Source organism: Malaclemys terrapin, chromosome 1, assembly GCF_027887155.1.
Source record: "Malaclemys terrapin pileata isolate rMalTer1 chromosome 1, rMalTer1.hap1, whole genome shotgun sequence".
Lineage (NCBI taxonomy): Eukaryota > Metazoa > Chordata > Testudines > Emydidae > Malaclemys > Malaclemys terrapin.
In genome coordinates this window covers 213,678,161-213,690,241 of record NC_071505.1, presented here as the reverse complement: position 1 = coordinate 213,690,241, position 12,081 = coordinate 213,678,161, and the positions used below count along the sequence as shown (strand labels likewise).

Sequence of the window (12,081 nt, the reverse complement as noted above, 5' to 3'; positions counted from 1 at the left end):
ACACCTCATCTCTACAGGAAATACCTCACCTGATGCACCCCAAGACCCCCATTAGCTTTTTTCACAGCCATATCACATTGGAAGCTCATAGTCATTCTGTGATCAACCAATGCTCCGAGGTCCTTCTCATCCTCTGTTACTTCCAACTGGTGCGTCCCCAGCTTATAACAAAAATTCTTGTTGTTAATCCCTAAATGCATAACCTTGCACTTTTCACCATTAAATTTCATCCTATTACTATTACTCCAGTTTACAAGGTCATCCAGATCTTCATGTATGATATCCCGGTCCTTCTCTGTATTGGCAATACCTCCCAGCTTCATGTCATCTGCAAACTTTATTAGCACATTCCCACTTTGTGTGTCAAGGTCAGTAATAAAAAGATTAAATAAGATTGGTCCCAAAACCGATCCCTGAGGAACTCCACTAGTAACCTCCCTCCAGCCTCACAGTTCACCTTTCAGTACAACCCGTCATAGTCTCCCCTTTAACCAGTTCCTTGTCCACCTTTCAATTTTCATATGGATCCCCATCTTTTCCAATTTAGCTAATAATTCCCCATGTGGAACCATATCAAATGCATTGCTGAAATCGAAGTAAATTAGATCCACTGCGTTTTCTTTGTCTAAAAAAATCTGTTACCTTCTCAAAGAAGGAGATCAGGTTGGTTTGGCATGATCTACCTTTTGTAAAACCATGTTGTATTTTGTCCCAATTCAATAATCTATTAGAAAATAGAAACTTAAAGGTAGTTTGAATAATTGTGGGTTTTTTGTTGTTGTCTCTATGGACCATATTATTGCAAAGTAGCACACACACACACACACACACACACACAATTGTAAAGCTTTTAAAAACATTAACAGCAGTAAGTAAACTGACAAAGCACAGGGCTTACAACGGTGGGTATCCAACATTGGAAATGAGCATCTTCACAATTATTTGATTAACCTCTGTGGACAAACTGCTGAGACTGTCTGCTTCCCATATACTGCAAAAATTGACATGTTTAAATAGCTGTTTAAACCTCAATGACATTCTTTGCTGAGGTTTTTACTGTTTGTATGAAGAGGTGAAGTATTAAGTGCTAGGAGGCAAGCATGGTTTTTAAAGTTTTTTGGTGATGCTCTCTTCTCCAAGAAATCAAAATAGCGTGTCTCAGAAGAGCTGAAGAAGGGTGAGGAATAAAAGATCAGGCCATTGCATGGATTTTGAAAAGCTGATCATTTACAGTTCTTGAGAGGGAGAGCTCCTAAAAATCAAGGTGAGTGGGGGGCTCTTTTAGTCATGTCCTCATTATAATTATAGTCACTTGCTAATTCATTCCTTTAAACTATGTTCTCCCTCCTTCCATTCCCTGGCCAGCGCACGAGCATCCCACGGTATATGGTGCCAGCCTAGATTAAGATGCCAAGAGACAGGTTTGACCTAGAGAGAAAAATGTTTAGGCACAGGGGCAGGGATTACCATATTGCTTTTTTGTTAATAAGAACTTCTAGGTAAGGCTCATCCCTCACACCAGGCTTGATAGGAAATATTGTACCTTTGTTTGCAGTTTCTACAAAGCCTATCTGGTGCAAGCGTCTAGAGAAAGAGAACATAGGTCAAAGAAGAGGTTTGTCTCCTTGCTGACCCGCTAGGATACAGAATGACTGAAATGCATGGTCTTTTTATTACTTTATTTTGATTTAAAAAACTAGAACAATATCAAATTATCATGGCTCACATTAAAGGGACTAAAAGCTGGCTACCTGGCCTAAAAATGTAACAGTAACCAGAGTGTCATCACTGAGTGAGTGTTTCTAGTGGGGTCCGGCAGAGGTTGGTTCTTGGCCCTGTGCTATTAAACATTTTTATCAGTTACCTGGGAGAAAATATAACATCACTGATAAAACTTGCAGATGACACAAAAATTGGGGGAAAAGGTAAATAATGAAGAGGACAGGTCACTAAGTCAGAGTGATTTGGATCACCTGGTAAGATGGATGCACACAAGCAATATGTGATTTAATATGACTAGGAACAAAGAATGTAGCCATACGTATGTGATGGGGGACACTACCCTGGGAAGCAGTGACTCTGGAAAAGAATTGTAGGGCAGAGGAGAGTGAATAATTAGCTGAACATGAGCTCTCAGTGCGACACTGTGGCCAAAAGAGCTAATGTGATCCTGGGATCCACAAATAGGGAAATCTTGAGTAGGAGCAGAGAGGTTATTTCATCTCTGTATTTGGTACTGGTGCGATTGCTGCTGGAATACTGTGTCCAGTTCTGTAGCCATAATTTGAGAAGGATGCTGATAAACTGGATAGTGTTCACAGAAGAACCATGAGAATGATTAAAAGATTAGAAAACATGCCTTATAGTGATCGACTAAAGGAGCTCAATCTATTGAGCTTAAAGAAGAGATTAAGGAGTGACTTGATTACAGTCTAACTACAATACCCACCTGGTGAAGTGAAGAAACAGATCGACAGAGCCAGAAGGGTACCCAGAAGTCACCTATTACAGGACAGGCTCAACAAAGAAAGTAACAGAACGTCCCTAGCCGTCACCTATAGCCCCCAACTAAAACCTCTCCAGCGCATGATCAAGGATCTACAACCTATCCTGAAGGATGATCCCTCACTCTCACAGACCTTGGGAGACAGGCCAGTCCTCGCTTACAGACAGCCCCCCCAACCTGAAGCAAATACTCACCAGCAACTACACACCACACAACAAAAACACTAACCCAGGAACCAATCCCTGCAACAAACCCTGTTGCCAACTCTGTCCGCATATCTATTCAAGGGACAAAATCATAGGACCTAACCACATCAGCCACACCATCAGGGGCTCATTCACCTGCACATCTACCAATGTGATACACTTCTACCCCGATATAACATGAATTTGGATATAACGTGGTAAAGCAGCGCTCCGGGGGGGGGGGGGGGGGGGGCCTGCGTGTTCTGGTGGATCAAAGCAAGTTCGATGTAATGCAGTTCCACCTATAACGCGGTAAGATTTTTTGGCTCCCAAGGACAGCGTTATATCAGGGTAGAGGTGTACATGCCATCATGTGCCAGCAATACCCCTCTGCCATATACACTGGCCAAATTGAAAAGTCTCTACGCAAAAGAATAAATGGACACAAATCAGACATCAAAAATTATAACATTCAAAAACCAGTAGGAGAACACTTCAATCTCCCTGGATACTCAATAACAGACTTAAAAGTGGCAATTCTTCAACAACAACAAAATTCAAAAACAGACTCAGACGAGAAATTGCAGAACTGGAATTAATTTGCAAACTGGACACTATCAAATTAGGCCTGAATAAAGACTGGAAGTGGATGGGTCTCTACAAAAGGTAATTTCCCTCTGCTGATACTCAAACCTTCTTTGTCAACTGTTTGAAATAGGCCAATTTGATTGCATTGGCCTCATTAGCACTATAAAAGTGATTTTTCCCTCCCTTGGTATTCACCCCTTCTTGTCAACTGTTGAGAATCGGCCACTTCAACCTAAATTACATTGGCTCGTTAACACTGACCCCTACTTGGTAAGGCAACTCCCATCTTTTAATGTGCTGTGTATTTATACCTGCCTAATGTATTTTCCACACCATGCTTCTGATGAAGTGGGTTTTAGCCCACGAAAGCTTATGCCCAAATAAATTTGTTAGTCTCTAAGGTGCCACAAGGACTCCTCGGTGTTTTAGTCTACAAGTACATACACAGGAGAAATAAATATGTAATAATGAGCTCTTCAGTCCAACAGAGAAAGGTTTAACAATCCAATGGCTAGAAGCTGAAGGTAGACAACTTCAGATCGGAAATAAGGGATAGATTTAACAGTGAGGGTAACTAACCACTGGAACAACTTCCCCATCACTGATAATTTTTAAATCAAAATTGGATGTTTTTCTTAAAGATATACCCTAGGAATTATTCTGGGGGAAGTTCTAGGGCTTGTGTTATACAGGAAGACAGACTATGTGATCACATTGGTCCTCTCTGGTCTTGGAATCTATGGAATATTGGGATGCTGAAAGCCTTATGAACAGAGAATTCACGTTGATGTGCTAACCTTCAATACTGGTGTCTATATTTTTGTTTCAATGGCATAGGGTTTTCATCCTTTGCTTGGAGGACAGGAAGAATTATCCTTCATAAAATCTTTATTCAAGAGACATTTTAGGTGCCTGTGGCATATTTAGACTTTTCACGTTTAAAAGCTACTAAGTAAGATTCTTGGCAAGGGAGGATTGCACCTCTACTGTTGTCCCTGTACATTCTATTGCAGCTGGAACAGCAGAACGAAACAATCCTTTTTATTATATCAGTAATTGATATTGTTGCTAGAGCTACTGTTAGGAAAGCTATGTATTCATTCTAGCCCATATGAGATAATAATCGGAATAACCTAGCTTTATAGTCCACTAAGAACAAAATATAATGCTGCACACTATTGGAAAGCAGAGACTCTCAGTGGTACACCTCTACCTCGATATAACGCTGTCCTCGGGAGCCAAAAAATCTCACTGTGTTATAGGTGAAACTGCGTTATATCAAACTTGGTTTGATCCGCCGGAGTGCGCAGCCCGGCCCCCCGGAGTGCTGCTTTACCGCGTTATATCCGAATTTGTGTTATATCGGGTCGTGTTGTATCGGCGTAGAAGTGTATATTGTTTGTAGTTTTACATAGTATGCAAGTATGTCACTAACTCCTCAGTTGAACATTGTAATTTTGTCACTAGTACAGGGATATAGCAAATCTCAGGACTATAATTTTTAATCTCTGAAAGGGACACTGAAACAAGAACTAAGAAATGCAATCCAGTGTGGTGGGTGTGGTGGCAGGGAAGCCAGTGGGCTTCACACAATTGCTGACAGTAGAGGGAATGGTGAGACTCAGGAGTCTTGGGTCCCATTCCGGGCTCTGGAGAGAAGTGTTCTATAGTGGGTAGAGATTCTTTTGCCTATTTCCCCCCCAAGCCCTTCTCACCAGTTTCTGTCCCCCTCCTGTCTCTTCACCACCCAAAGCTCCTCAACCCATTCCCTTTCTCATTTAGTCAGTTCCAGTCTCCTTTTCCGGCCAGTCCCAGTTCCCCATTCAATCTGCCTTTCACTCCCACATGGACTCCCAGTTCTAGTCTCCTAGGTATGTAGTTGTGGTGAGAAATGTTACTTGCGCCCTAGGGCAGCAAAACATTCACAAGTTTAGAGCTACCAATATGAAATCACTGGCAGTAAGTACTACAAGGATGGCAGGTTTTGTATGTGTCATATTCACATGGATAGGACATCCCTTTTACTGATGTAATCATGAAAATCCATGAGCCTCTCCTGTACAGTAGTCTTTGAAATACAAGGTGTATTATATATTATGGACAAGCATCAGATGAGAATGCTTTATTATAATAAAACTACACTAAAAAGTTTCATTTGTCATAAACTTACAAAAGTAAGCAAACTCTAAGAAATATTGCATTAGAATAGATAAATACTTTAGAAAAAGTGATAAAGAACTATTTAGAGGACATTTTGTGATGAAATTCTTCAGTACAATGCAGTAGTGGTAAAGAGTTGAGTAACTTTCAATATCCATTGATACATTCTGTTTAGACAATCCTGCTTATGTTTTCAGTACTTCTTTCCCTGTTTTTATTATGTAAAGGATTGTTGCAAATGTGATATTTGTTCTTGTGGCTTATTCCCCAGAAGTATGTCATATTCTAAGGGTTGATATACAAAACAAGTACAGAAGTAATCACAACTGGAACATTATGACTGCAGGTGGCAAAGAACGGATGCGATCTTGCCAACATTTACGCATTCACTTAACTTTGACTCGACTACTCATGTACTTAAAAGTTATGCATGTGTGTAAGTATTAGCAAGAATGGGGTCATAAGCATCCATGCTGCACCTTATTAGATATGCTTTTATGCATCAACATCACTCACTGACATTCCTCTTCGTCCCAGTCATTTAAGTAGTAGTTATGTCCCACTGACTGCCACAAGAACAAGATAATCATGGATTCAGCACGTAAGTGAAAGAATGAGTATAAAATATCTTGCTTTTAAACAATCTCTATTTGTGATGGGCAAGACTTTCAAAACTAAGTGCTGAAAGTTAGGCTCCCAAACCCATATTTAGACACTGCCCATTGACTAATGTTAATGGGAGTGCAACACTTTTGAAAAACCAGGCTGCTTGTTCAGGTGCTTAAATATAAATTTAGGAGCCTAACATTAAGACTCCAATATTTGAAACTCTTGGCCAACATGTCTTGTGCATGGTTACATAACATATAGTATATACTCAGCATGGGACATAGATGCTGGTTAAGGAAGCAGGGCAAGAACCTAAGCTGATGTAAAGCAGTATAGTTCCACTGGCTTTAACAGAGCTTGATTTACACTTTGGATATTCCCTCAAGCACTATATATAATAACTTTCTTTTATGTATCATCATTAACACAAACTACTCCAAAATGCTTTACATTACAATAATGTCCTGAGAGCTCATTCAGGAGTTCTCTGTTTTTTGGGGTACTATAGAAACATACAGTGAATCAAATGCCCTCTTGTTCAACTTTAATAATTGTATGGATTTATGTTTTTATCAGTTTGCTTGGCACTTCATTTCCCTCACAGAAAAAATACCTATCAACCCCAACATTGGTATAACTTGAGGTAAAAATAAGGTTTGCTATAACAACTTATGATTTCCTTCGGGCTGCATTAAGTAGTAAGGCTATGTCTATACTGCCTCACAGTGCAGAGTACGGATGTGCAAACCGCAGAACACAAAATGTTGCGATATAACTGTTTGAAAGAGGACTATGTTAATGCAAACTATATACCTTTCAGTTCGCACCAGCTGCATCCACCTGGGGCTGTTACATGGTAACACTTTGGGGCGCTCTGCAGTTACGACCTTCATGGTCTGCACTGCAGAATCACAGTGTGAACAAGTCCTTAGTGAATATCTATGGCAAACATAGTAAATGTACATGATTTACAAAAGCTGCAGAGGACAGCCAACATATAGCTATGGAGAAGAAGTCCTAAAAGGACTCCATGAAGACAAGAGACCTCCCACATGGATCTGACTGTAGTCAAGAGATTGCAGTGCTGCTAATAAGGCTAACTCGTGTAAATTAAATATATAGTTAAGTATTTAAGCCATTTGTTTAGGTACTTGATCTAAAACCTGACTATTTTTAAAGAGACAGCTTTCAGGCAAACAACCTTTATATTCAAATCTATTTTCTTCTTTTGCGATCCAGCCAAAGGAGTTTATGGAAGTTGGACACCTAACTTCCAATGAATTTTGACAGGCTTTGGGCACCTACATCACTTAGGTTCTTTTTAACAATTCTATGTATAAATTCAATAATCAAATATTCATATTTTTTCTACATACAGTAGAACCTCAGAGTTACTGCCACCAGAATTATGAACTGACCAGTCAACCACACACTTCATTTGAAACCGGAAGTATGCAATCAGGCAGCAGCAGAGACAAAAAAACAACAACAGAAAAACAAATACAGTACTGTACTGTGTTAAACGTAAACTAATAAAAAAAAAAGGGAAAGTTTAAAAAAGATTTGACAAGGTACGAACACTGTTTCTGTGCTTTGTTACATTTAAATTAAGATGGTTAAAAGCAGCATTTTTGTTCTGCATAGTAAAGTTTCAAAGCTGTATTAAGTCAATGTTCACTTGTAAACCTTTGAAAGAACCATAACGCTTTGTTCAGAGTTACGAACAACCTCCATTCCCAAACCGTTTGTAACGCTGAGGTTCTACTGTAGTAACTTAGAATATTAAGTCTGTTCCAAAACAAATGTTTACTAAAATAAACCAAAAAACACAGAGGTACCTGTACAGTATGAACATTCACTAACAAAGCAGCAATGATTATCTGTGTCCTATCTAAGAAGTAAACCTGAAATAATTTGGGATTATACCCATATGTGAAGCACAGCATGGGATTGTTAGGATTGGGCTTTACACCGTAAACCCTGCAGATAGGTGTAGTTATAATTTTTTGTAGTGTTTCTACATAACTTAAATCTCATATGATAACGTAAGCACAGAACAGCCTTGTTTACATGCGTAACTTTTCTTTATGAAGTGACTGAATACATTCTGAAATGTTTGTTTTTTAAAAAGTCTCCAAACACAGTATTTTGAAGAATGAGAAATCAAGTGAATAATGGAAACTTACATATTTAGTAACACACATGCATCAACGCAACACCTTTTAAATTTAGTATTGTGGCTTCCTTATACAGTATTCACAGCATTTAGCTGCTATGTTTCCTAATTACAAAGAATATACATAGCATGAAGAGGAAATTAAAGGGATACTGTTCACATTATGTTAAAAATTCAGTCATGCTGGATAAGTCTCAGGAAGGAAAAATATTTGTCCTCCTAGAACAAGTGTTAAATTGCTCTTCTCAGTAATTATATTCCTTTCCAAAATTATTTCACCTAGAACTACCACTATGAAGATCAGTGAGAAAACTACTGTAAGAATGGTAGGTATTTTTAAATGATTGTGATATCAGAACTGCTACACTGGAGGTCAAATTAATCTGCAGTCTCCTTTTAAGTGGCAGACAGTCAGGAAGCAATGGGGCAAGTTTCTCAGCATTATTATAACTTTGCAAGCCTTTATTACCTGGTGTCCAAACCACATTAGCACACAATTCTTTATTTAATGAAAACTGGAAGTGACTAGAAGTGACTACAACTCTAATTAATCATCCTCACCACCCCACCCCGACAAAAGGATCTGAATCTCCTCACCAGCACTTGGAACAACTCAGTCTAGTAACTAAAAACGCATACGGAACTGTGACATTGATGTCATACCACACCAACATCCTATTGTCCCCGCACTGCAAACAGCAGGAAACCACACTGAACAGCATTGCATGGATGTTCCCCAAAACTGGCCAAACAGCAAGTGTTACCAACATGAGGCAGCCAGGGTATCCTAAATGCTTGCGAAACAGCAAGAACTGCAGGCACAACCCAGTTCTGCTTAAAGACGTTTTGGGATGGGAGGGATGAGGGTCCTTTTTCAACAGCAAAGAAGTGAGAGAGAGAGAGAAAAAAAAAAGGTTGTGGGAGAGAGACATTAAGTAAGGTCAAGCCAGGCTTCTTATACGCCTGCCTGGCCTGCCACAGGGTCAGGCGGCTATAAAGAGTTGCCCTATTAGGAGCTAGTTTCCCTCAACTCTGTGTCCGCTGGCTGGGAAGCGTGTCTGGAGGAGGCTGGGCCACTCCGGGAAGAGGGAACTCGCGGTGACAGTAACCAGATACCGGAACGGAACAAAACCAGTCAAGTCGTTCAGCAGCGCAGAAGCAGGTTATTCTCCTCCTAGAGGGTGCAGGCTAACACCCCCCGCCCCCCCCGGAAGTGATGGGGTCCCGGCCGATCCCCCTGCGTGGGGGTCGGTCACTACAGACAAGGAAGCGGCACGCAGCCGAGACTCACTCGGGCTAGGGAGGGAGCGAGACACCAGGGCACAGCTCCGAGCAGCAGCAGCTGGGAGAGAGGAAAGTCCCGTGCGGCTCCCACACCCTCCGGCCTTCGCCTGACCTATTGTCACCAGCCAGCTTCGCGGCTCCCCACGCCGCAGCCCCCGCGGCCGAGCGACCCGCGCACACCACAAGGGAAAGTTTCCCATAAACTTGGGGGGTGCGTGACACCTCGCTCGCCCAGCCCCGGGACCAGCGCGCTCCCCATCATTACACAGCCACCCTGGTGGGGGGAGCCACGCGGGGCTCACGGGACAGCACGTCCCAGCCGGGGTGGCCCGTAGTCCTGCAGGCCGGGGGGTTATTTACAGCCCCTTCCCCAAGGGGGCAGGAGTGCAGGGCGGGGCGCTGCGCGAACAGCCCCTTCCCCTCGGCTCGCCCGGCGCTCGCTGTCCACCAGGGGCCCCTCTCAAGGGCAGGGCGCCCCCAGGGGGAACGTGGGCTCGGGCCGCAGAGTTGGGGCCCCCTCCCCATGCTGCCGGAGCGCGGAGAGAGGAGGGGGGGGGTCTCCCTGCCCCGCTGCCCCCGGCGGGACCCCGTACCTCTGTGCTGCTGTCGGCCGCGCTCTCCACAGCCATCTTCTGCCAGGGGTCCGCCAGCTGCGCGAGCGGCATCGTCCCGGCTCGGCTCCGCCGCCGCCGCGCTCCGCTTTCAAGCGCCCCCGCGGGGCGAGGGACCAGGGCGAGGGCAGCCCCCGGCGCGGGCAGGGCGAGGAGCCCTAGTGCGGGAGCGTGGCGGTGCGGCGCCCCGGCCAGCGGAGGGCCCTGCCCGGCTCTGGCTGCCGCCGCCTCTCAGCCTCCCGCCCGGCGGAGCTACCCTGCCTCAGCGCCGCTCACTCCCCGCTTCCGCTCGCAACATGGCGCCCGGGCCATACCTGCCCGTCAAACCGAGGCAGCGCACGTCAGCAACTGGGGGCGGGGCCGAGCCAGCCAATCCGCGGCAGCCGCAGGTAGCTGGGGGCGGGGGAGCCGGGTCCGCGCGTGCAGGGGGCTGTGTGGCGGGGGGCGCTAGCCCAGCAGGGGAGTTGCGGCCAGTGCGCCCTCAGGGTCGATTCCTAGCTTCATGCAATACTCGGTGCCCTCACCCACGGGAATCGGGGGCCACAGCTCCCCATTGTACAACCCCAACAGTCCTGGCTACCACATGAGGGCTAAGTACCACCACTGATTGGGGGAGCCCATGAGAAGCTTTGAGAACAAAGCAGCTGGGCATTTAGATTGAAGGGGAAACTGAGGCACAGAAAGGTGAAATGAATTTACTAAAGTCGTACAGCAGAACCAGGGTTAGAAGGAAGGTCTTCTGGGTTACAGTTCAAAGCCTTGATCACTAGACAACACTGCCTCACAGGGGGATTAATATAAAACACCATCCTGGCCCCTATGGATGTAGAAGCCCTCTACACCAACATTCCACACAAAGATGGACTATAAGCTATCAGGAACAGTATCCCCCATATTGTCTCGGCAAACCTTGTGTTTGGGCTTTGTCCTCACCCACAACTATTTCACATTTGAGGACAATGTATACCTTCAAGTCACTGCTATGGGTACCCGCATGGCCTCACAGTATGCCAACATTTTTATGGCTGACTTAGAACAAAGCTTCCTTGGCTCCCGTCCCCTAACGCCCCTACTCTACTTGTGCTACATTGATGACATCTTCATCATCTGGACCCATGGAAAAGAAGCCATGATTTCAACAATTTCCATCCCACCATCAACCTCAGCCTGGACCAGTCCACACAAGAGATCCATTTCCTGGACACTACAGTGCTAATAAGCAATGGTCACATAAACACCACCCTATACTGGAAACCTACTGACCGCTATACTTACCTACATGCCTCCAGCTTTCATCCAGACCATACCACACGATCCCTTGTGTACAACCAAGCTCTAAGACTCAACCACATTTGCTCCAACCCCTCAGACAGAGACAAACACCTACAAGATCTCTATCAAGCATTCTTACAATTGCTGAAGTGAAGAAACAGATTGACAGAGCCAGAAGAGTACCCAGAAGTCACCTACTACAGGACAGACCCAACAAAGAAAGTAACAGAATGCCACTCCGTCACCTTTAGCCCCCAACTAAAACCTCTCCAGCGCATCATCAAGGATCTACAACCTATCCTGAAGGATGATCCCTCACTCTCCCAGATCTTGGGAGACAGGCCAGTCCTTGCTTACAGACAGCCCCCCAACCAGAAGCAAATACTCACCACCAACCACACACCACACAACAAAAACACTAACCCAGGAACCTTTATCTTTGCAACAAAGCCTGTTGCCAACTCTGTCCACGTATCTATTCAGGGGACACCATCATAGGACCTAATCACATCAGCCACACTGTCAGAGGCTCGTTCACCTGCACATCTACTAATGTGATATACGCCATCATGTGCCAGCAATGCCCCTCTGCCATGTACATTGGCCAAATCGGACAGTCTCTACGCAAAAGAATAAATGGACACAAATCAGACATCAAGAATTATAACATTCAAAAACCAGTCGGAGAAC

The 12,081-nt window shown here is 44.1% G+C and overlaps 1 protein-coding gene across 2 annotated transcripts in view; it reads right to left on the bottom strand.

The window, feature by feature from the left end:
- The window catches only part of RPS6KA3 (ribosomal protein S6 kinase A3), a 128,720-nt gene extending 118,308 nt beyond the window's left edge, over positions 1–10,412 (bottom strand). For both annotated transcript variants that reach the window (XM_054006407.1, XM_054006417.1), the window contains exon 1: positions 10,102–10,412. In XM_054006407.1, the coding sequence (XP_053862382.1) occupies positions 10,102–10,173 (72 nt within the window). In that variant the 5' untranslated portion in view covers positions 10,174–10,412. The remainder of the gene's footprint in view (positions 1–10,101) is intronic.
- Positions 10,413–12,081: the final 1,669 nt, after the last annotated feature.